This window comes from Danio rerio, chromosome 12, assembly GCF_052040795.2.
Source record: "Danio rerio strain M-AB ecotype USA chromosome 12, GRCz13ab, whole genome shotgun sequence".
Taxonomy (NCBI): domain Eukaryota; kingdom Metazoa; phylum Chordata; class Actinopteri; order Cypriniformes; family Danionidae; genus Danio; species Danio rerio.
In genome coordinates this window covers 12,847,349-12,871,935 of record NC_141032.1, presented here as the reverse complement: position 1 = coordinate 12,871,935, position 24,587 = coordinate 12,847,349, and the positions used below count along the sequence as shown (strand labels likewise).

Genomic DNA, 24,587 nt, shown 5'->3' with positions numbered 1-24,587 from the left:
AAAGTCCAGTCAAGGTACACATTTTAAAAATGCATCTGTTAAGATCGATGATTGTAACATGATTGCTACATGCAAAAGCAAGTTTCATCTTAGATTTAGATGTATTATTGATTGTAAATCCTATTCATCATTATTTCAATGCAGTTAAAGGAACAGTCTTTCTGATAAATCAAAAATAAATAAATAAATAAATAAATAAATAAACATATATATTTACATTTACATTTAGTTATTTAGCAGACGCTTTTATCCAAAGCGACTTACAAATGAGGACAAGGAAGCAACTTACACAACTATAAGAGCAACAATGAATAAGTGCTATAGGCAAGTTTCGGGTCTGTAAAGTCTAAGGAAAGTATTAGTAATTGCACTTTTTTTAGGGGGGGTACAGTTAGTGTGATATCCAGAGAAGCAATTGCAGATTAGGAAGTGAAGTGGAGACTAAACAGTTGAGTTTTTAGTCGTTTCTTGAAAATAGCCGTTCTGATGCAGTTAGGGAGTTCATTCCACCAACTGGGCAGATTGAGCGTGAGCGAAAGTGATTTCTTCCCTCTTTGGGATGGAACTACGAGGCGACGTTCATTCACAGAACGCAAGTTTCTGGAGGGCACATAGATCTGCAGAAGTGAGAGCAGATAAGAAGGAGCAAGGCCAGAAGTCGCTTTGTAGGCAAACATCAGAGCTTTGAATTTGATGCGAGCAGCAACTGGCAGCCAGTGCAAACGGACTAGCAGCGGAGTGAAATGTGCTCGTTTAGGTTCATTGAAGACCACTTGTGCTGCTGCGTTCTATATATATTTGTGTCCTGCAGCTGTTTTGGTTCATTTGAAAGAAGAGGTCTTCATAAATCTGACAGAAATGTATACATCAGGATATTGTAATACAGTTAAAGGTATACCTGCAGGCATTTTGATGATACTCAAAATGAAAAAGAAAATGTTCCTGGGACTTGAAGTGGTTTTGTTTCAGACGTCTCAATGATTCTGTCAGAAAAGATGGACACCAGGACCAAAGCTCTTTGTTGATCCTGGTATTATATTCCAAACTAAAACAACCAGCATACCTAGGATAAACTAAATATTAAAAAATATTAAATTATTAGAATAATATTATATTAATATATATAAATATATATTAATACTGTTTGCCAGCAACATAAAATGAAGCATAACTATAAATTTAGCCATGACTTTAATGCCTTTTTATTTGCCCTAAAAATATTTGTTTTAGCTTCTGGAGATGTTCTTGTAGCATCTAAATTAAAACTAAACCAATATAATGTAGAATTAAATGCCATTTTAGTGTATTTTTAAAGCATAATACCAATAATGTATTCCTATTATTCATTTATTTCTTTCAGTAATAAATTGTACAGAAATTATCATATAAAATATCATACAATGTATTTTAAGATTATTTCTATAAATATGATTTTATAGATATAAAAACTACATCTACTGTTAAACAGTAGTGTCAGTCCCTAGAAACTCTAAGAACGCTTAAAGATGTTGATCCAGGAACATGTCCTACTTGGCAAAATCACAGTAATTGTGAGTGATCCATGTGGAGAGCTTCTGACAGTGATTAGAAATGTCTTAATCAACCAGCTTTCAAGCACAGAACCGAGCCAAGTAAAGCAGCCAGTATCTGCAAATAACAGACAAATTCAAATGATGTTTCTGCATGAATAACGCAGCTATGTATGAAAACATTCTACTTAGAGAAATAAGCAGCACTGCCCAGAGTGGACAAATTTGTTGTTGTTGTTTTCAAGAACACCGTGTAATTTGGCAATCAGACAACTAGCTTGAGTAACAAGGTAATTAGCCTCATTTATTTGTGTTGAAAGTGCATTTTGGGTCCCATACAGGGCAATTTAGATCAAGAGACAATCAGAGAGCTTCACTAAAAGAGGCCAGCAGCCATCCAGTGTCATTGTGCCTATGGTCAAATTGATGCTCGGCCCACACAGCTCAGAAAAAGGGTCCATATGTTAGTGTGTCTCAAGTGCATGTGGGCTGTGGATGCTTGTGTGCATGTGTGAAAATACAGTTTGCTCCTTCATTTTTATGCATCCCACACACTCGTGCCCGTGTCTGCACTCCGAATAGTTTAAAAATGAGCAGTGCAGGCCAAAAATATATACGTGCGGGTCATTTTCAAACCTCCAGCATTAGCATCTCCTAATGGACTAAGAGGTCCAAGGACTTGCCTTTCTCAGCAGCATCCAAAAAACTCCATTAGAACTGAACTAGGCCTCTGCAATTCATATCTGAAGCATGGACAAGTACAGCAGGGAAGCACACATGGCAACTATGGGCAGATGTACTAGCAGCTTGCGCTAACGCATTTAAAAAGTACTGTCTGTATTTACTAAGCACACATAGCAATAAATAGCGCTGAAAAGGTATGGACACCAATGTTTTTGCGCCTGACCTTACTAAATGTACAATTGTGGAAGTTTCCTAGTCAGATGCAAATATTATTTGATATAAGTATTTAAATGAATCCCACAACACAATTTATTAACTTTGCGCTTTTTAAAATATAGGCATTTGTGTCATTATTTATGGCCTAAAAGCATGTCTATAAATGTAAACTTAAAATAGCTGTAGCTGTTGTCGCTGGAGGAGGCATGGGAGAGTCTCACGATCACCAAAGATAGAGCTACCGAACAATGAACTACAACTCCCATCATGAACCTCACACACACCAGTTTCTGGTCTCTCCGTGACTACACAGACACAGCTTCTCATAAGGACTAATTTCCAAGACTATAAAGACACCTCATACACACAAACTCTTTGCTGAGTCTTGTTAGTCTGTAACTTCATGAAGCATTGCCTTGTCTAGCCATGTTTTGACCTTTCACATTGTTTTATTGTTTCCGTTGTTTGCTGCCTAAACTGACCACTGCCTGTGACCATGACTATGCTTCTGGTGTACCCTCATGATAGCGTTTGTTCCTGTTGACCATTGCTTGCCTGACTAAGCTGTATATAAACTGCATTTGGACCCTCAACTCTGCTGTACCCCGGATCCCTTGTCCCAAACAGAAATTGTAATATAAAGTAGAACATTCATTTCACACATTTTTATTTGTAATAGCAGGAGCACAAATTATTTAAACATATTGTTTGCCAAAAATGTAATTGTGTATTTGTTTAAGGAATTAAAAAATACAACTTGGAGCCAAAAACTAGGGTCATGTAATACCAGCACAATCTTAGTTCCTTCAGACAGCATGCAATCTGTTCTCTGTGCACCTGAACTGTCAAAAAATAAACAGTTGTCAGAATGTACTTTTTGTGGACTATATCACATAAATACAGTCAAATATGTCTTACCGTATGTTAGTAAACATAAGCTGTGAAAGCTGAGAGCATGGGAGCTGTCATGTTCTGAGTACTTTTACTTTTGCGTTTAAAAGTTTGGTCACACTTTTTTTTTGATGGTTTGATTGTCGGTTTTGTAAATATTATTTGGCCGTGGAATAAAATAAAATAAAAATAAATTAAAAAAGTGAAAAATAACAAAATTAAATTAAAAACTATACTTCTGTTTAATATATAAGTAATTTTTTTTTTAAAATAACTATTTTTTATGGCTACTTTGACATCATTATACTGAGTACTTTCATAGCACTCCCACATATAATATTTTACCCCACGTTCATGTAAAAAAAGAAAATTAAACCTTGTGATCACTTTTTTTACATCAAAAATGGTCCAACAAGTGTTTCAAACACAATTTGTATTTTGTTTTGTTCACATATTTTCTCATTTATTTTGCTTTTTTGTTCTATTTTTCAGCCATTTCTGTCAAACATGTCGGCACATAAAGAGTGACATGTAAACAAAAGAAATGCTGCACATAAATTATAAATGTTTTATTAGAGTGGCAAGACCTCTATAATACATATTTTGCGTGAATTTCCAAAAAGCATTAAGTGCAAGTGTAATCATTTTATGCTAAAAATAACTGAATAAGGAATTGTTTAAAATTACATGAAAGCAGTTGCCAATCCAGCAGCATGGTGCATGTTTATTCATGTACACAAAGCCAGTAAAGTTTGATTGTCAGTTCACCTTTTAGTGCTTAATCTTGTTCTGTACACAAAAATGTTTAGTCATTTATGGAAGTGACAACCACACTCTGTAACCAAATTAACTTCAGAAATATGCAGGTAGTGAGTCACTCGTGACGCCAGAGCTTTGCTAGGGGAAAAAGTAAACAAGAACAAGCCAAAAATAAACCTAAATACTTTACATCGAAAATAAAAGCAAATATCTCTACCCACACATGCCCACTTTAATAACTTCAAAAACATGATCAGTTTATGAGCCAAGCCCAAAAATGCGGGAGTGTTGTGTGAAGTGGCTTACAAGCAAAGCATGATGGCCCTGTCAACGGGGGTGTAGTTAAAATTGCAAAAACTAATGAGTCTTTGATATTACATTGTGATTTTTACATTGTGATCTGTAATTTGTAGACATAAAGAATAATAACTTAAGGTATGCACTTTCATATTTAAATGTATGTATCTCATTATTGTCTATTTGTACATCTTCATTTAGTCCCAGTAATGACACCATAATGTGTGGTGTAAAACTAATTAAAATCTTTCAGTTGATTTAATTCGCTCCTGCAATTAACTTTTCTGAAATTATATTTATGCTCAGCAAATATTTAATTTCATTGGCACCACTCTGGACACAGATGGAAGAGCCAATCATTCGTAGATATATGTGGGTGCTTTAAAGTGTCCACTTGTTTTTATACAAACAGACCTTTAGTAAATGAGGGCATGTGTCTTAATACAGTATTTTTGATGAAATCTGCTCTCCTAATAATTCCTTGATGCATAATTTGCAAAGAGATGTACAACTCTGAATCCAAAAAAAATTGGGAAAGTGATAGCAAATAAGAAAATAAAACACAAATAAAAAATAAAGTAGTAATTTCCAAATTTACTTTGACTTGTATTTTAGAAAATATGAACGCAAAATATTTCATGTTTTGTCTGGTCAACTTCATTTCAATTGTACAAATACATCCTTTCCCTGTCATTCAGACCTGCAACACATTCCAAAAAAAAAAAAAAAAAAAAAAAGCTTAGGGCTAGTAATCATGTAAATTGGTTTAATAATGATATGTTTTGAAACGGGTGATGTCAGCAGATTATTATATTTATGATTTAGTACAAAAGCAGCACACAAGAAAGGTCTAGTCCTTTAGGAGCAAAGATGGGCCAAGGATCACCAGTTTGCCGACAAATATGTGAGAAATTATAGAAATGTTTAAAGGTTCAGGACACCCCGGAGAACTTTTTTTTTATATTAACAGATGTGTGTGTGTTGAGTATCAGTTAAGACAATGTTAGCACCAGTCAGCTTTAATTGTGGGGAAAACTGGATAATTTTGAGCTTTTGTCAGCTAATTTCAGCTTCCGGGTTTAAAATGATTTTTGGGGCAGGATCAAAATCGGCGACGTAGCGCAGAACTGCAAGTGCAATGATGACGCGTCGGTTTCTCATTATTATTCATAGCGGAGTTTTCTTATCCTATGAGAAGAGCCGGCTGCTTAATTATTCATGAGACCTGCCAGACCTGCCAGTGTCAAGCCCGAGCTGAGAGACACGGAAACCACGGCACAGTATTTAGCCGTTCATGAAGGCTAATATGCGTTTGTTTCCATCATCCACGGGGTTTGTTGCATGTTTTCCCCCACGATCTTGTCAGGGCCGATCATACAGCAAAGCTGTGTGCGTGCTGCTAGCATTTTTGTCGGGAGAGCAGCACGAGAATTGAAGAATGGCGGACGCTGTCTTTTATCAGGAGTTCGTTCACATTCAGACACATCGCCGTGCTGCTGTGTTTGCCTAAATCCTCCAGATTACCAGCAGGGTTAATGGTTAAAATAGACTGGTCAGGAGACCTGCTGCACTGAGTCTGCTGGATACGGGGATTGAGGGAGAAGTCCTCATTTATAGTGTTTACATGAACACACTTATCTTTATAATGATATAAATTGTTGTTGTCTGTATATGAAATTACGAATAACAAATGTAGCAGGGCATTAAATCACTGTTCATTTCTTTGAATTTTAACTTTGTAAACTATAAACTCATGCGTCTCCTCACGGTTTGTGTCTCATTTTGTGAGCTAACTGACAACAACAGTTGTTCGCTCACGTTCTCCCCTGCTGGCCACGCCCACTCCTGCCGGATGCTCGCTGAGCTCCACGCCCATTAATCATGCATCTTCTGAAAAAATTCTGAAGTAGACTTTAACCGAAAGTGGGGGGTGTCATGGCCTTTTAAAAACTATGTTCCTCAAAGAAACATAGGACAAGGGCACAAGCTTAAGCTGAACAACCATGATCTCTGATCTCTCATTCGGCACTGCATCAAAAATCGTCATTCATCCAAAAGTGATATCACCACATGGGGTCAGAACTACTTTGGCAAACCTTTGTCAAACACCACACTACTGCAGGTTAAAACCGTATAGTGACAAAATGAAGCCCTGTGTTAACAGTGTCCAGAAGCACTGTCAACTTCTCTGGGCTCGAATGCATCTTATTTAAAACTTTATTATTATTTTTCTTGGGGAAATTCATTATGACATGGTGGTGTTTCACATATAACAAGAATGAAACCTTTAACACAATAAAAACCAACACTTAACATCAAGTAAACAAACAAAAAAACTGGGGGAAAAAAATTCAATAACAATAATAAAAAAAAAAAAATCCATCAATTAGCCACATTTATTACATAACCGAATTGTGTCAAGCACAAAAGTGAATTTATAATGATTTGTGGAACATCTTATTGTCCTTAGAAGTCGCCCAAGGGGCAGCCACTCAAAATATTTGTTCAAGAGGTGTGTGCTGTCTGCTAGTATCTTATGTGTCATCCTTAACACTTGCTGTTCGTGATAGGATGGAAGACTTCGCAGGGGAACTCCTAAAATTTTTGAGCACAAATTAACAATGCTTTGAAGAAAATTCTTGTTTTTATAGACAGAGAAGCAAACCGGCAAATAAAGGGAAAAGGACACAATACTTTCAATAAATTAAAATAAAAATACAATACATTTCTCTACATTAAAAGAGTGGAGTTTCCACAATAAAAACAGTCTTTGATCAGCCTTATTAACAGTTGTGTGTTTTAATCAAATTTCAGCCTGTTGTCAATAATTAATTGATAATGTCATAAGATTAATAAATGTCATAAATATACAATTAATAATGAAACTGTTAATGATTACAGCAGGAGTTACAGCTGGAATTGAAAATCACATCTAGTGGAAACATAATAGGAATAATAGACCAAAAAGAGGACCTTTTCATCAAAAAATTAAATTTTATTGTTATTTTTTAACAAAATAAAAATGCTCAGCTGTAACACCCATTGTAATCATTAATAATAATTTATTAAATTTTTATGACATTTTTTTCTTTCCATAATTGTAATAGATTACAATCACATAATTAGATTTCATTAGAAATTAAATTAGATAATGCTGCTGTAACTACAGTAGTTACTTTTCAACACTGATTATATGAAAAAAAGCAATGTTAGTAGTGTCAACTGCATTAAAACGTTGAAGTGATTCCTCTAAAAATAACTTAACAAAAACATAGATGCCAAGAGTTTAAACCTGACTTTTTCTGTGGATTAAAGGTTTTCCTGGAAACACCTGGGGCCTCATGTACGAAGACTTGCGTGGAAATCTTACTAAAACATTGCGTACGCACAAAGCTGTAAATGTGCGTACGCAGAAAAAAATTCAGATGTATGAAACACTGCGTACGCGGAATCTCACGCATATTCTTTTGTACATCTGAATGAACGTGAAACTGAGCGCAACATGCACGAGCACAAAACCCCTCCCTGCCTCCTCCCCCGTATGAATATGCTAATGACTATGCTAATTGCAAAACCCAACGAAAAAGCAATGGAAAAAGCAAGCAAAAAGAGAAAGTTTGAACAGAATGTGAATTGGAGGTGCTGCTTTCGGAGGTAGACCGGAGAAAAGCGGTGTTATTTGCAAGTTTGTTCTTCGGAATTAACAACAAAAGAAAAAAATAGAGTGGGAGAGTTTAGCTGATGCGGTCAACACAGTTGGGTCTGAACATATCGCAGTGAGTGCATTAAAAAAAAAAAAATAGTGTGGTTTATACCTGTAAAATGTTACAGGACGCCTAGCAGTCTCAGTGGCGCGCTCGTAAGACGCTTGTGATCGTGAATTGATACGTTCGAGCATGAACGCAGCTCGAATCCAGCGTCTAAAAAACTCTTTCTTGTTTTTTCCTGCGCTACATATCAGATTTTGCCAACTATTTATCACGAGAAAGACAAGTAGGCATCATCAATAAGTTCATATCAATAAGCATCATATTTTATTTGCACATTTATTGAATGGAAATGTTTCTGATTCACGCATGCAAATTCATCTTCAGATAGTGTCTTTATAGCAATGTGCGTGTGGTAGATAGCTCAGATTACATTGGAAAAACAGGCGACTGCTGCAAATTGTGCTTTAATGTTTAGCTGGTCAAATGTATGGTATGGAAACCTTATATACCTGCTGAACCCGCCTCATACAGCTGCCATTGCAAGGCTCAGACACTTTGTAGAGAGGAATTTAACACAACTGCCTCTAGGAGTCGCCAATGGAAATAAAACAGACACGCACATAAAGTGTGAGTACGCCTGCCAGAAAGCTGCCGTGAACCTGCGCACATTCCCACGTTCAGTTCATTGTTAGTAAATCCAAACGTGAGCGATTCTGAGCGTGAAACCTGCTGTACGCAAAGTTTTTGTGCGTACGCAGCGTTGATACATGAGGCCCCTGGACTGGTGGGAGAAACTGTAGTAGAAAGAAACTGCAATTAAAATTCATGAATTAAGCAAGTCACAAATCTCCTTCCGCATGATTTATTTACATTGAATCAAGTGAAGATAAACCGAAATTAGTAATGTGATTTTAATTAAGTCTAAAACAACTTTTGGTTCTGTACACATTGGTTTAATTAAACAGAATTCTGTGAAAGTTCATTTGGACGTGGTATGCTGCTATCACTTCAGTAAATAATCAAATTGTTAAGAAAAATGACAAAATGCACTTGGGAAAGTCACAGCTGTGTTTAGACAAAATGGCCGTGATTTCAACCCTAAAAAAACTGTAAAAATGCTACAGTAAAAATCTGTAACCTGGTTAGCAGTATGTTTACTTAATATATACGGCAAATAACCGTAAACTGACTTTCCCAGAAATCCCTGCATGGCACGTTACTTGATATGCTTTTTGTTGACATTAACATGGATCTTTTTAGTTGTTTCCCCATCAGCTATGTACATTAGATATTTATGTTACATCTATTGTTGATAAACAAAGTTTATTTCATGACTTTAATTTTATGTGTGTTGCCATACTGGTGTTTAGTAGCTGTGTAAATGACACTGAGCACCTTCTATATACTGATACACTTTTCAGCTTGAGGGAAGAGTTGTTTGTGATGAGCATTGTTTCATTATGTAACTTACTCATCACCACCTGCATATGGCTGTGTTAATGTGTCTATCTGTGTAACAAAAGATGTTTAGATGTTTTTTTTTTCACATTACATCACATTTTTTTCACATTTCACATTACATCTATAAGTAAATGAAATATGGTAGTTTACTATAAAAATGAGAAACTACTTTTACAGCTTGTATCATATTTTTACAGTAAAAAATTGGCAACCACAGCTGCCGGTTTTATTATTATTACTTTCTGCCGGTACTATTATTATTTTTCCCATTAAAACTGCTTTTATTCTAGCCAAAATAAAACAAATAACACTTTCTCCAGAAAAAAAAAAATATATATATATATATGCATGAAATACTGTGAAAAAATAAACATTATTTATTTAAACACATATTTATATGTGTATATTTGTCCCAAATATCTGTTAAACATTATTTGGAAAATATTTGATTGATAAAATGTATTATGTATTTTATTGTATATTATTTTATGCATTTTTACTATGTCAATTATTTAAACTAATTTGATGTGTGCAGCTACAGGCTTTAAAAAACATACACAAATACTAAACTTGCTACTTTGTTAAAGTTCAACTTTGATGTGAATCCCCAAATCACATTCTACCAAGTTCCAAACTGGTGCTAAGTCATCTCTGAACCCTGCTTGATGTTGTGTTGTGCAGTATTGCAATGTAACTATATCTCAGATTCACATATATCGTGCGGCCATAATCTGCACGAAATGTATTTGACACAGAATGTTACTGTGATATGGAAATGCTCAACATTATTGTTGTATTTTGTCTAGTACCTCACAAATGGTCAACAACCTACATTGTAGGACACTTCACAACAGCATTCTGACAGAAAGACTTTTTTTTTTCATTCTTCCATGATAGATTTCATCACTTCTCTGATGTTGAACAATGAAAGCACACGAGCTATTCTGTGCATAGCTTTCAAATATGGCAAACAGAAAAGCAGACAATAGTTGTGGTTCTTCTAGGTGGAAATACGCAGAGAAGGAAAGGCTCAGGTTTATTTCTGATGACCAAAAAAAAAAAAAAAAAACACCATTTCAGTAGTTATTTCCCGGAAGTAAGTCAGCAACAACAGGAGGCAACACAGAACCTGACATGTTTTTTGTCCACAATACATCAATAATTTAGTGGTAAAAAATAAAAAAAATCACAAAATATGGTACTGTTGCTATATCGTAACAGACAAAAATACACTGTAAAAAGTGCTACACTCACAAAGTTGGTTCTATCTACTTTAAATAATTGCAATCTAGTTAATTTTATTTGTTTTATACCAAAAAAATAAAATTTGCTTCCTCTTTACTTAAAATATATCAGTTTTTATATAACTGTATATTTTAAATAAAACTAATGCAATTTATTTGAGTAGATTTTTGTACGTGGTTATTGTGTAGAATAAATGTTATAAAAGTGAGTTGACACAGACAATTTATTAGAGCAGCTGTCGATGTGGGCAGGTGTTCATAAAACGTGATTTTAATAGTTTGGCGTGACTCCTTTTTCATTGCCCGGGATTTAGCAGGCAGACGCAGCTTCTGCAATGGTCGACATTAACTGCTCCCTGCAGCGGATCTGATTAACACGGTAAGTTGCAAATTTAGCCGAATGATAATTGTAAAGTCATGCAAAACTGCTGTCTTCGCTAGGCAGGTGAGGTTTTAGCTTTGTAAATTGTACTGTAGCCTCAGGTATGTTAACAGTTAGACTGCTCTCACATGGAAAGCTAAGTTGGCTAACGCTAACCAACGCTAGTTTATACTAACGATTAAAAATGATATTATTGAGAAAAATAGTGAAAGTAGTTTTAAAACACTTAGTAGGTAAAACTAACGTTGCAGAACCGATTAACAAGGTCACTGGTGGGCGGTCGGGGTGTGGGGGTTCAGTTTGTTAGCGCTAACTTAGCTAAAGTTAGCTCACCTAAGTTATAGCAGCACATTAAGGATGGATATTAAATTCAGAAACGTATGCAACAGTTAAGTAGTTTGTGTTTAACGTAAGAGAAAGTATAACTTAAAGTTTGTGTTTTAGAGATTTAGTCCATAAGTTTTTTAATGCTGCATAGTGAATAAATTACAGATTTACAATTTATTTTAACTTAAATTACATTTACTACTGATGTTTACAGAACCATTTAAATTGTATGCACCTCATTCTAAAATGCATGTTCTTGGTCTTTAGATACCAAAGTGATTTTGTTACCTGTGGATCTTCAAACTTCACATCCAGGTAAGAAAAACATTAGATACAATTACAGCTATAATTATTTGCAGGTAAGTAAAACATTGGTAAAACTGCAAACAATAGTGGGCTCCATAGAATTAACTTACATTTGATATCTGAAGTGCAACAGTAATTTTTTACTGTTTTTTTTACACAGATATTATGTGTGCAACAGTAAAAACAGTATAAAAATATCCTAATGCAGTTTCTTATTATCTGTCAGTCTTTCAATAAAGCTAACTGATAACACTGAATCACTGAACTGTCATTTGCCAGTGACATTAAATTTGAAGAAAAAGTCAATTAAATGTAGCTTTAGCAAAAATTTAATGTAAACCTTAATGTAATGTGTAAAATGGCAATGTATTTATTTATTTATTTAATAAAATTTGTATTATGACGTGCAAAGTTTGGTGCAAAATGAAGATGACAATTAAATTATAGAATTTGTATTCTATAATTTTCTTATAGCCGTTTTCAAACAGTTTTAATATCTAAATTAAATACACATTCTTATGCTTTATAAGTTGCCAAAATAAACAAAAAAATGTAATACCTAAATTTTAACAATTCTGTGATTGACAGGAAACCACAATGACATGCACTGTTACACTGAGTAAAATCACAGTTTTCTTTAAAATTTGATAACTAAAAACACCTGGAATAATGTAATTACACAACCTCTATAACCTTTTTTTATATTTTAAATAAAAGTTAGGTAATTTTAACTAAGGTAATTTTTAACTGATAAACTAAGGTGTTTCATCCATGCATCATTCTCACTAGACTTTTGTAACTTCACTTGTAGTTATTTCCTATTTAGTATTTAGCTATTTAATGTTGTTTGGTAGCAACCACCTGAACTCCTGTTTCTTTTTGTCTCTACCAATAGAGTTGTGAGGAATCAGAGGTGCATGCGGCTGCCCACGGGAAAAATTTGCCATCAGCCCAACACAGTTTGGATTATCATAGGACTGTCAGAGGTTTGCCAAACCTGTCAAATGCATGATGGCTCCTGTTTGGACTTACCGATGTCCTCGACTTCAAGTATCCATCAAAACTGTATACATTTAAGATGTATTAGAGACTCTTTGTGGGACTGGACATTATGCATCCAAAATCTTCATCAAAATATGCAAATCTCCTCACTGAGTTGCCTTGGATGATTTCTCAATAGGATCTGGTATTATTAATGTTTTTATTTATGTATTGTGTATGTGTAGCCACATTAATGGCCTATTTTGTAGTCACTATTAAAAGGAACATTGATTGATATTGAATACATGTTATGGTCTTTAATCCATCTTCCCATTCTTATTTAATTGTTATTGACAGGAAAGTCTGTTTATCTGTGTTTACTAGTGTATATTGTGCTTACAATATAGAAACGCCGATTTATTTTCTGAGGTTACAGCCAGAAGTCAATTAAATTCGTTTTAAATGACATATGCATGGTTAATTTTATTTAGATCATTAAGTTCATAATACTTAATTAAAATGAGTACAGTCAACATATAGCAATGTATAAGTAAGTTAAGTTTAACAAAAAAAGTAAGTTTATCTGATTTGAGTAATTTTAGAAATATTATTTGGCTCAACTTAATTTTATTGCATTTGTTTTAAGCAATGTTTTAGTGTTTAAAATACTTAAAAAAGGCTGGAAGTTGAATCAACCTAAAACGTCCGATGCAACCACTTGCCTCACTTTTTATAAGTTAGATCTAAGTAACATTTTTTACAGTGTATTGAATAATATTAACCAGTATAAAAACAAACTTTTTTTGGAAATATATTTTATACTTTTTGGAAATATATATATATATATATATATATATATATATATATATATATATATATATATATATATATATATATATATATATATATATATATATATATATATATATATATATGTGTGTGTTACAGGAAGTCCCTATCTGCATTTAAGGAGAGTTTTGCTGCATTTAACACTCGCTTGTGAAAGCAGACAGTTCAGGTAAAGCTCCAAATCTTCACTGACATCTCAGACATCACGAAAGACCTTGTGGGATTAATTTGAGGAGATTCATTACACCTTTTCTATTTGTTTCTGTAGACATGCACTTAATGCAGAGTATAAAATGAGAGCCTGAGGATACGGTATGAAAGTATAACACATTTGTCAATTATAAAGTATGCAGCAAGTAATAATAAAATCAAAAGGGGGGCATATATTAATCTAAGATCAACTTCAGGCAATAGATTCAGGCAACAGGCACTGAAATAATGAACAATTCACAGGAACGTCTTGTATTATTGATGCTAACCTCCAAGTCATACCAGAAGATGATTCCTTTATAGTCTATTTGACTACATTATGTTAGTCTGTACAGGGTACAAATAAGACAAATTAAATGTAATTACTTTCTCAAGGTGAAAAAGGGTAAAATTAGCACCACATACCAGCCACAGATGCCACAGAGAACTTAATACATTAATATGCTTCTACCTTTATGTGTGGTTCTATATTACTACTAAGAAATGAGATTTTAAAACTGTAATATAGTCATATTTGAGTTTAACTCTATTCTACTGCATTTAAATTTTAAATAAAATGCTTTTTTTTTTTGTTGTTGCAATGACAAAGCTTTGAATTCGATTTTTACTTTTTTGCCAATTTCATTTGCCTGGTTTTTGACCACATTCAAATAAAAAATAAAAAATAAAAAATAAATAAATAAAAAGCCTATCTATCTATCTATCTATCTATCTATCTATCTATCTATCTATCTATCTATCTATCTATCTATCTATCTATCTATCTATCTATCTATCTATCTATCTATCCATCCGTCTGTGATGCGTTTTTGTCCTAAAATAGGCTTTTGGCATAAAATAAATGTCATAAATATATATTTACCTTATTTTTATTAGTTTTGTGACCTCAACACACGCTTGACAGACTTGTGAGATTCAGCCTTTAAGACCGCAGAATGAAAAAAGTTCCATTGCTGCTTAATAAAACGAGCCCCAATGCTTTCCTCCAGCACAACCCATGACACAATGTGGGCTACTGTTACCATTTTGAGATGGCAACTGTGACCACTAAAAAGAACTCCATTGGCTGACTTGAATGGTCTGGAATCTTTTCACAAAGCCAAAATCAACAGGGTATTCAGTCCAGAGAGCACAGCATCACTGCGCTTAGGTGCTTGCACACTGCCTTGCATTTCAACCACACCACCATGACAACACATTTATGCAGAAGACCCAGCAAGACTAGACAATGGTAGGTTATGATTAGGCCCACTTGGAATCTGTGTGTGCAGAAATCTGTAGATTTTTGGATAATTATTGAGTCTATTTATTTACTTGTGTAAATGTGTGTACATTTGTATTTATTCAGTTTTTAACTACATTTCAGTAGTATTGTTGACTGATATAAAAATGGTCATATCATTTATTTACAATACAGTTTGTCTTTTAGTAGATATACTGCTTTGACTTGTTTTGTTTATAAAAGAAGTGGATCAAATTGGATCTGCACTGTATGCATTAAATTAAAAAAAATAAAATGATCATGTCTTTACTTCATTTATTACGTTTTTAGTTACGATACTCCCAAAATCATTCCACATAAATCCGCAGATGTTTTTTTTTTTTTTTTTTTTACAAAATTCTGTGCAAAAATATAAAAAAATGTCCGCAAATTATGTCTTGCCCTAATTATGACAGAAATAAAGGTTCAATGGCACCAAAAAAAACATTAGAAGCATTGGCAGTTTTATCCATTGTTTTGGTAATAATTTTTAATCATAAAATTTAATTATTGTGTTTTTTTTTTTTTTTTTTTAATGTAATACGTTTAAATACAGATAACTGTTATTATTACAAAATATACATTTCCTGCTGTGGAATGCCTCAGTTTCCAAATATTTCCCAAGTGGTTTAATAGAGAGAAGATTTTTTTACAACACATAATAGTTTTAGCTTAATATTATAATTAATATTATAAATATATAAAATAAACACTTAAGAATATATAAATATACATAACATAATAGCTTAATAGATTAAATATTAATAGTTTTGATAAATTATTTATTTTGTCTTTGCCATGATGTTAATATATAATTTTTTATTAGCTTTTTTGCAAGACACTAGTGTTACATTTAAGGCGCAATTTAAAAGCTTAACTAGGTTAATTAGGCTAACTAGGTGGGTTAGGTTAATTAGGCAAGTGACTGGACATTAATGACTGTGTGTTCAATGAAAAACTAAACATATTTGTTCAGAGAGCAAATAATGTTGACCTTAAAAATCAACTATTATATTTATTTTAAACTGTTTTTATTCCAGCCAAACTAAATCAAATCAGACTTCATTCAGAAGAAAGAAAAAAAACTGAATTAATAATAATAAAAAAATATGCTCTGTCAAAATCACTTGGGAAATGTTTGAAAAATAAATTATATATATATACACTTTATAATAAAGAAATAAATTATATATATATATATATATATATATATATATATATATATATATATATATACAACAATTATATATACAGCAATTAACCAATTCACAATTAACCGCGATTTCAGTGTCAAAATTTCAGTGTCATCTGAAATTTTCTGCTATAATGAGCATTTTTCCAAGACTCTAGTATTTATGTTCACTAATTTCAGATTAAAGGCCATGGAAATAACATATTAATTCATATTAAAGGGAAATTACTTAACTTTTTCACGGTAGCCTGAGAAAAATGATAATTTTAGGAGAAATCTTCAGATGGCACTCAAATGTTTTTGCATCTGAACTCTTCGTATGTGTTTGTGTTAGTTTTAGGCACCTGGGTAAACAAAACAATAATAATATAAACTAATCTAAACTACATTTTAAACAATAGTAGTTTTTTTTGCCATAAAGACATTTCATAACCATCAACAATTCTAGGTTTTAAAAATGATATATTTCCCTAAATATATCAGTCAGACGCTGTGATGAATTTTCCCTTGTTTGTGAAACAAATCAACATACACCAAGTTCAATTCTAGATGCAATGCTCGACTGTCAGAGTAAGGATGTTCTCCAAGTGCGCTAGTGTTATTCCTTAGGTTGACATGGTGACATCTGGGAAATAAAACACCTCACCAAACCAGCCTGAAAGACACCTATTACACTGAAAGCAAAGAACTGTGGAAAACAGACTGACAAAACAAGTGAGTACTCAATGATTGGAGACCAGTTGATAAAGGTGTCTGTAATAGTAGAGGGAAAAAAAGACAAAAACCTCAGCAAATACTACACTATATCAACATCAATAGCTCACTTAGATTGATCCCAGTGAGATACAGTATATATAGTTTGTTTTATTCTTTTTCTTCCTTTCCCCCTAAAAAAAAACAACACAGAATATTGTGATGGAGGATATTTTGTAACGGAAATAATCATGGCCATCATCTTCGTCTTCACTCCCAGCATCATTAACTGCCATTAGCCCATTCACAAGAAGACATTCTCTTTCTGTTCGCCTTTCAAAAATGATCTTTTGGAAAGCTCAGGCTTCAAAGCACTCAACCGCAATTATGTGGAAAATTGTTATTGAGTCCAGCTTGACTCAATACCTCCACCTAGCTCTTCTTTCACAGAAGTGGGGAAGCTTCAGGTGGAAGCCTTTGAAACCAAATGTCACCTTTCATTCGGCTTTTAAGCAAATACACATACATTTCCGAGACATCTTTGGTTGCCGTAAGCAAGCTCTGAACAAAAGCAGAAACCCCGGCGATGTACGTCATTTCGACTTTAAATGTCTTGTTGGAGAGTTATTCAAACCGCCAGACAACAACTTGCATGTCATATCTGTTTTTTCGCATATTCACACAGACGTCAGGGAATGATGCGGTTCGAGAGAGTCAAGAGAAATAACACAGTGATTCACTTACCTTCCTGCACTGCCTGAAAGGGGTTGTTGGGCTCGATATATTTTATGGAGTGGGTGATTTTCTCGCTCTGCAAAATGTCATCGTTGAGGCTGAGGTCAGAGATCGCCAACTGAAACACCTCATCATCCCGTGCTGCGTTCTCCTCAAAAATGGCACCTGCGGGCATGTGCAGATAGTTATCTGAGTCTTAGTGGAGCTTAGAAAGCAATTGCCAATTTGCATACAAAGGGCAATTCGCTCGCTTGGTTCATCTTGCTCAAAGGTCTGTTATTTGCAAACATTTGAATTAACCAAGAGCTGCTTAAAAGCACATCCTAGGTACTTATTTTCTATCCACGTGTGTTTTCTCTTGGATCAAACGCATGACCTTGACATTTCTAGCACCTGCCGAGCGACAGAAACCCATCCTCGGGGCTCAATATGAACTGTTGATTGTTTAACAGAGTATATATTTAATACAAGGACACCTGCTTTTTTTGTTACTGTTTATACAGCAAAACAACGAGGACGCTTTTGTCTTGAGATCAGTGTCAAAACAAGATGCTTGTGTTTATTTCAGCGCTCAACAAGGACTGTTTAATGCTGATGAGTTAAACGGTGCTGCTGAATCATTTAAATGTCAGACAGCTTCCTCATATAGTAGAGATTATTTCAAAAATTAAAAAGAAGCTGTGATAGTCTTGCAATTTCGAATTTTAGTGCCATAAATGTTCAACTGCACTTGTATAATTTCCAGTCTTTATTGCTTAAAAAGAGTCAAATGAATAAAGAATCAAAACTGTATTAGTGCAAAACAGTTTTGTGTTAGGCAGCTCTGTTTATATTTAGCCCTTATTTCTTTTATACATTACAAAAGTTTGTTTTATTATTTTCTGATTATGAGTGGGATTACTTGTGTGTTTCTGGATGGATAACTGAATCATTGAATTAAATGATTCAATCAAAAACTGAATAATTCAGAAAAGAAACACTGCAGAGTTGATATGACATGCATACATGTTCTTTGTTCTCATATATATATATATATATATATATATATATATATATATATATATATATATATATATATATATATATATATATATATATATATATATATATATATATATACATGAGCAATTCCATGCAAATGTCAACCTTCCCATGAAAGAAAAAAAAAATCACCAAAAATATGTAAACTGTTTCTGGGTTTTTTGGGTAGGCAAGTATTTAACATTTTTAGAAATACTCAAAAATGTCTCTGTCAATGTTTTCAAATTATTCTATTTGATTCCCTAAAGTCACAGAAGTGGCAATTTCACATTTCACATCCATAACGACATTTTTTCCTCGTAAATGTGAAAATATTAAATAAAATAAAACCAATCATTTTTGTTTATTTGAGAGCCAACTCTTGTCCTTTTGATTATCATTGTTTCTTTTGGTTTGTGCAGTTTAATTCCCAGAATTTCTACAAAGAATATTGTATACCTTAAACCTGCAGACTTTTTTTTGTCACATCCATAAAGCATGTTTTTTTTCCCCACATTTGAAGTACAAAACATGTTTACAGATTAATATTTTTCTGGTCCCTTAACTCTGTGGTCAGTTGTTCTGGAAAATATAAACAAAAGTTTCAATATAATGTACAAATTCTCTCTATGTGAATTTATATTTTGAGTTTTTACTGCAAATGTCACATCCATAACGCTGGAATTGCTCATATATATATATATATATATATATATATATATATATATATATATATATATATATATATATATATATATATATATATATATATATATATATATATATATACTAGATATTTTTTAAGAAACTTCTATGCAGCTTAAAGTGACTTTTAAAGGCTTAAGTAGGTTTGTTTTGTAGACTATCGAAAAAAATATAGTTTAAAGGGGCTAATAATTTTGACCTTAAAATTGCATTTAAAAAACTAAAAATTGCTTTTAATCCACCTGAAATAAAACAAATAAGACTTTATCCAGAAGAAAACAATATTATCACACTGACATACTGTGAAAATTCCCTTGCTCTGTTAAACATCTTTTGGGAAATATTTAAAAGAGAAAAAAATCAAAGGGGAGCTACTAATTCTAAATTTAATCGTATATATGTGATGCAACGATTATAGATTTTGGTATACGATTAAGTCTAAGAAATAATCACAGTTACTACGCTATTATATTATGAATCGATTAACTTCAAAACAGTACTAGTTAAGAAAAATCACATGAAAACTTCTCATATTTTAACGTGTTGTTTCTTGTGGCTCAGTAATCAAATAATACAGATGTTGAATACATAATGTAGAAGTGCACCGCTTGAGAGGATTCCAGAGAACTTTGGTTCTGACCACAGTTGTTCCCAAAAGGTTATAGTATTACGGTTGCACCGTATCTTCCATAGTCAAATTAATTCGATAAAATGCACTCAACATTTTCATGCTAGAAAGCCGTTTTTTTATGCTGATATGCTGCAACGGCCCCTTTTAATCAATGTAGCAAATTTTGAGTGAACTTTGATCTCGCCGCCTTCAGTCTAAACGCACAGTAAGAAATCACAGGCAAATCGGTGCTCGTGCAGGTAAGTGACAATCACACAGTATGAACTATCACAGACGTGATCTGAGAGAATCGACAATGAGCACCGATGCCTGTGAGATATTTGCCGTGCTAAATATCTGGAGCTGTCGGCGATTCAAATCATGCCGTGTGAAATGAGTTCTGACTGAAAATAACATCAGGGATCGCCTACAGCCAATGAGAGAGCAGCATTCACTTGTGTGTGTGTATACCTGCAGGCCAGCGGGAGGTTGAGGAAGAAGTTAAAAGCGCTCATTTTCGGATTATTGGGACCCAAGAAATGAAGGAAAAACTAGTGGAGGTTTGACAGAAGCACCCGTGTCGGTTTGATGTTTTATACAGAAAGTTAAAAAAGAAAGTTGAGGAGAAATTGCTCCCTTCAAACCCAGGGGAGTAAATATGTAAATTTTCTACTCCATTAAAGGCTTCTTTCTCATTATGTAGTTAATAACAAAAGATATACTATGTGTTTTTGGCTGTTAAACATAGTTTGGACGAAGTTGTTGGCGATTCTTCCTATTGTAGTCATGCAATGTGAAAGCCTGTCGCCGATACATCTTGCAGTGTAAACAAAGCAGCGACAAAACGCTAGGCCAGATAGTCATGCAGTGTGAAAACATTTGTAATATGACAACTTTGAAAACCATGTAGTCTGAATGCGGCATTATTTGTTTTACTTCAGATAGAATAAAAGCAATTATTCGTTTTTTAAAGCTATTTTAAGATCAAAATTAGTAGTCCCTTTAAGCTCTAACATTTTTCGATTGTCTAAAGAACAAACCATCATTACAGTGATTTGCCTAATTACCCTATCCTGCCTAGTTAATACAATGTGCATGCGTATTAGTCTTGGTATACAAGCTAGGAACTTCAAACTAGCGCACAGCTGGCGTAACTTTGTTTAGTTGCAGCAGTTTTGTTTCAAGCAGAAGCACGATGTTGAGAAGCCTTTACGATTAATAAACCATGACGAATTAAATCGCGGTTAATTGTGAATTGGTTAATTGTTGAATCGTTGTATATATATATATATATATATATATATATATATATATATATATATATATATATATATATATATATATATATATATATGTGTGTGTGTGTGTGTGTGTATGCGTGTGTGTGTGTGTGTGTGTGTGTGTGTGTATGTGTGTGTGTGTGTGTGTGTGTGTGTGTGTGTGTGTTCAGTAATATCACTTTTATGACAAAGAATAAGTCCCATTCCTGGTCTTTAAAGTGAAATATCTCAACACTTTCATAGCTTGATATGGAAAATAAGATTTACCATGCAGTAAAGGCTTTCAACTTTTTCCTGCAAGCTAATTGATGCTCAGTACATATAAAACACCCTTGATGTACTTACTCTCTTATAAATGTTAAACATTTCAGACCAAGAAACTGTAGGTGTGTTTTCATTTTTACATAAAGTAAATCTGCTGATTGAGGATGGGACATTACTGTATGTTACTCATATTTTGTCATTTTATTCTGACAAAAAAATGAGTCTATAATATTAAACTATACAGTTAAATTTAATTTAGTATGTTGTCAGTGTATATAACATTTTGTGAATTTAATTGTTATTTGTATTATAATATTTTATAAATATTATAAAATAAATAATATTCTATTTTTTAGATTTAATTCATCCTCTTTGTATTAAGCCAGTGATGTTGGTTGAGTTGCGCTAACATCCGATTTAATAACTTGTTGCAATGCACTTAATATGTATATACAATATGTGTCTCACATTACAATTTTAATAGCTATTTTTATAACTTCTGTAATGTGCCCTTTAACTCAATATTAATTCTAACTATATCACCGAATCGGTCCCTGTCTTTACCCATACTGTATCCCTCCTCAAAAACAGAAAAAGTGTTTTGAAATATACCGTAGTAAGATCCCAGCAGGTTCAATCTGCAAAAAAGTATTTGCTTTGATAGTAGAATAAACTACAGCAATATAGTCAAAAACCACCAATACAACCAAACATCCTTAATTGATGATCCATTCATTCGTATTAAAATGACTGACAGTAAAAGTGTGCAGCAAGTTTTATGTAGATTAGCGTGTTAAAGCTTGACATTTAGAAATAAATGAGAGAAATTGAAAAGCTTCTTTTGTGTGTGACCAAAATGTACCATGTTAGTGAAGCCCAATAGGATGGGCAGGTAGACAGGTAAAATCTGGTTGATGTATCGCTGCAGTGTTCATCTTATTTAGCAGAAATAGGGGTGTCGCATCTGTTCATCCTAGTTGCCAGTGAGAGCAGCCCTGATCCACACTGCCTGTACTAGCCTTCCAATTACCAGTTTTGGATGTCCGTTGCCTCTGTAAATCACTGCACCACCCTGAAAATCACTTCACGTCACCCTCTTCATTCAATGGACGGGCTTATTTTTCTTTTGCCTTTCGGAGCCAAATTTGGTCAAGATGATAAGGTGAGCGGATGCGACAAAGTGGAAGCATTGGGCACTGGAGAGGCTGGAATTTGTTATTTCACCAGAGTTGTGCACCTGCCTATTACACTGTCACAGATCCACACTCAAAAGCAAGAGCTTCGGATAAAAATATCAGATGACCTCATCTCAAAAGGTGAGTGTTTCGGCCTATACCTATGCAACTGGTAGTAAAAGGCTGAAGTTATTCTGTACATAACATCTCAAAGGATTTTTCTGCACTGCATACTGCATCCACCAAAGTAAATACACAATTGAATGCTTTTATAACTGCTTTCCTGAATAATCTCCAAAGTCTTGGTCAATATATTGACCAGCAAAGTGCATAACTCATAAAATAATTCTGATTTGTTAAAGCTAAAAGTTTGGATAAATATACACAGTATAAAACAACAACTGTGTCACTCTTGATCACACAAATCACTGATTTGATTCTGAGACAGTAGTTTTGATGAAGGCCAGTTTGATGACAATGCTACTGCAGATCTTAAACAATAAATAAACATGGTGGCTTTAACTGAGTGGACAACAGATTTAGAAAGGTATAAATCTTTTTGAAATGAGAGGCAAGGTTTAGATTTGAGTTCTTCATGACAACCGATGAGAGCCACAGCCACCCTCCAGCCTCCCCTCTATTCCTCTTCTCTGTTGCTGTTTGAGAGCCAAAATCTTTATTTCCTCACGTTTGGCGAGATAATCAGAATGCACAGGGTGTCCGGCACATGCAAAGGGGATTGGTTAAGATGACATTTACGGCCTGGGATAGCCAAGAATAAGCATTTGTCCCCTTGTCATTTATTTACTTCAGCATCCTTTATTAAGATTTCCCTCACGTTCTATACAAAGTTCAATCTTATAGATGGGAGGGGGAGAGCAACCCACACACATTGGCTTATACTTTGCCTTATGACAGACGCCTCCTGTTTTCCAACTTACCTGAAATCTGCGATTTACACAATTTATGCCTTCCTCGTCAACAACAAGACAGGCATTAGACTAGTCTTGTCCATGCATGTGTCAATGCAATGGATCTACCGCCAATCTGAACAAGAGAGACGTTATCATCACAAGTGGTCTGCTCAATTGATATTCAGCCCGATGAGCAGGACGCATTTTCAGTGCTTATTTACAATGGACATTTCCCACCGACCCCTACAACACACTTCCCTAAGAGTCCTCGTTCTGGATGGCGCATTGGTTATCATTTGCAAAAAAATAAAAGGCTTTTAACAGCTGACTCCTTACCGATGTGAATGATGGAGTCGGCTCCCGCCGAACTGCACTGCAATATTCCAAAAGAAAGGCATATTATCAGCAATTCCATCTTCGCGTCTTTCCAAAGCCGCGCATCCACACGATCCTCAGATGTCCGTTAATTCCCAATGAGTGAGAAAAGTACGTCAAAGGTGCGCAAATGCACCTGTGATAAACCAAAAAAGTGTGGCGGCGTTGAAGGAAAGGGCTAGTGTGTGAGAAACACTGTAAGGGAAATCGGGAAGGAGAAAGGCAGGTCGCCTGTTGGAGGGTAACGGTCGCTTCAGGATCCGGCGCGTTGTCTCCGCAGGTCTCGCTCTCGCGCGGCGCTCGCGGAGTCTGAGACACATCACAAACTCCAAACTGCGGAGGAGGGACACCCCCGCGCGCGCGCGCTCGCTGGATTGTTCGCTCGTTCCAGAGAGAGAGCTCGAGCGCGCGCGCGGAGAGAGATGGAATTCGGCGCGAAGCCGGAGAAAGCTAAACATACACGCAGCTGCGTTAAGAGGACGTTACAGATTTTACCCTCCGTCTGTTATGTTTATTT

General features: G+C 34.3%; 1 protein-coding gene and 1 long non-coding RNA gene across 3 annotated transcripts in view; one reads left to right on the top strand and one right to left on the bottom strand.

Annotated features, from left to right (window-relative positions):
- Positions 1 to 24,381, bottom strand: part of grid1b (glutamate receptor, ionotropic, delta 1b) — a 720,128-nt gene extending 695,747 nt beyond the window's left edge. For both annotated transcript variants that reach the window (XM_087275946.1, XM_087275947.1), the window contains exons 1-2: positions 24,032 to 24,381; positions 17,737 to 17,892 (exon numbers count right to left, since the gene is read on the bottom strand). In XM_087275946.1, coding sequence (XP_087132072.1) covers positions 17,737 to 17,892; positions 24,032 to 24,110 — 235 coding nt within the window. In that variant the 5' untranslated portion in view covers positions 24,111 to 24,381. The remainder of the gene's footprint in view (positions 1 to 17,736; positions 17,893 to 24,031) is intronic.
- Positions 11,095 to 13,089, top strand: LOC147841313 (uncharacterized). The gene is made up of 3 exons (XR_015503944.1): positions 11,095 to 11,170; positions 11,768 to 11,815; positions 12,702 to 13,089. It is a non-coding gene; the product is annotated as an uncharacterized LOC147841313 (long non-coding RNA).
- Positions 24,382 to 24,587: the final 206 nt, after the last annotated feature.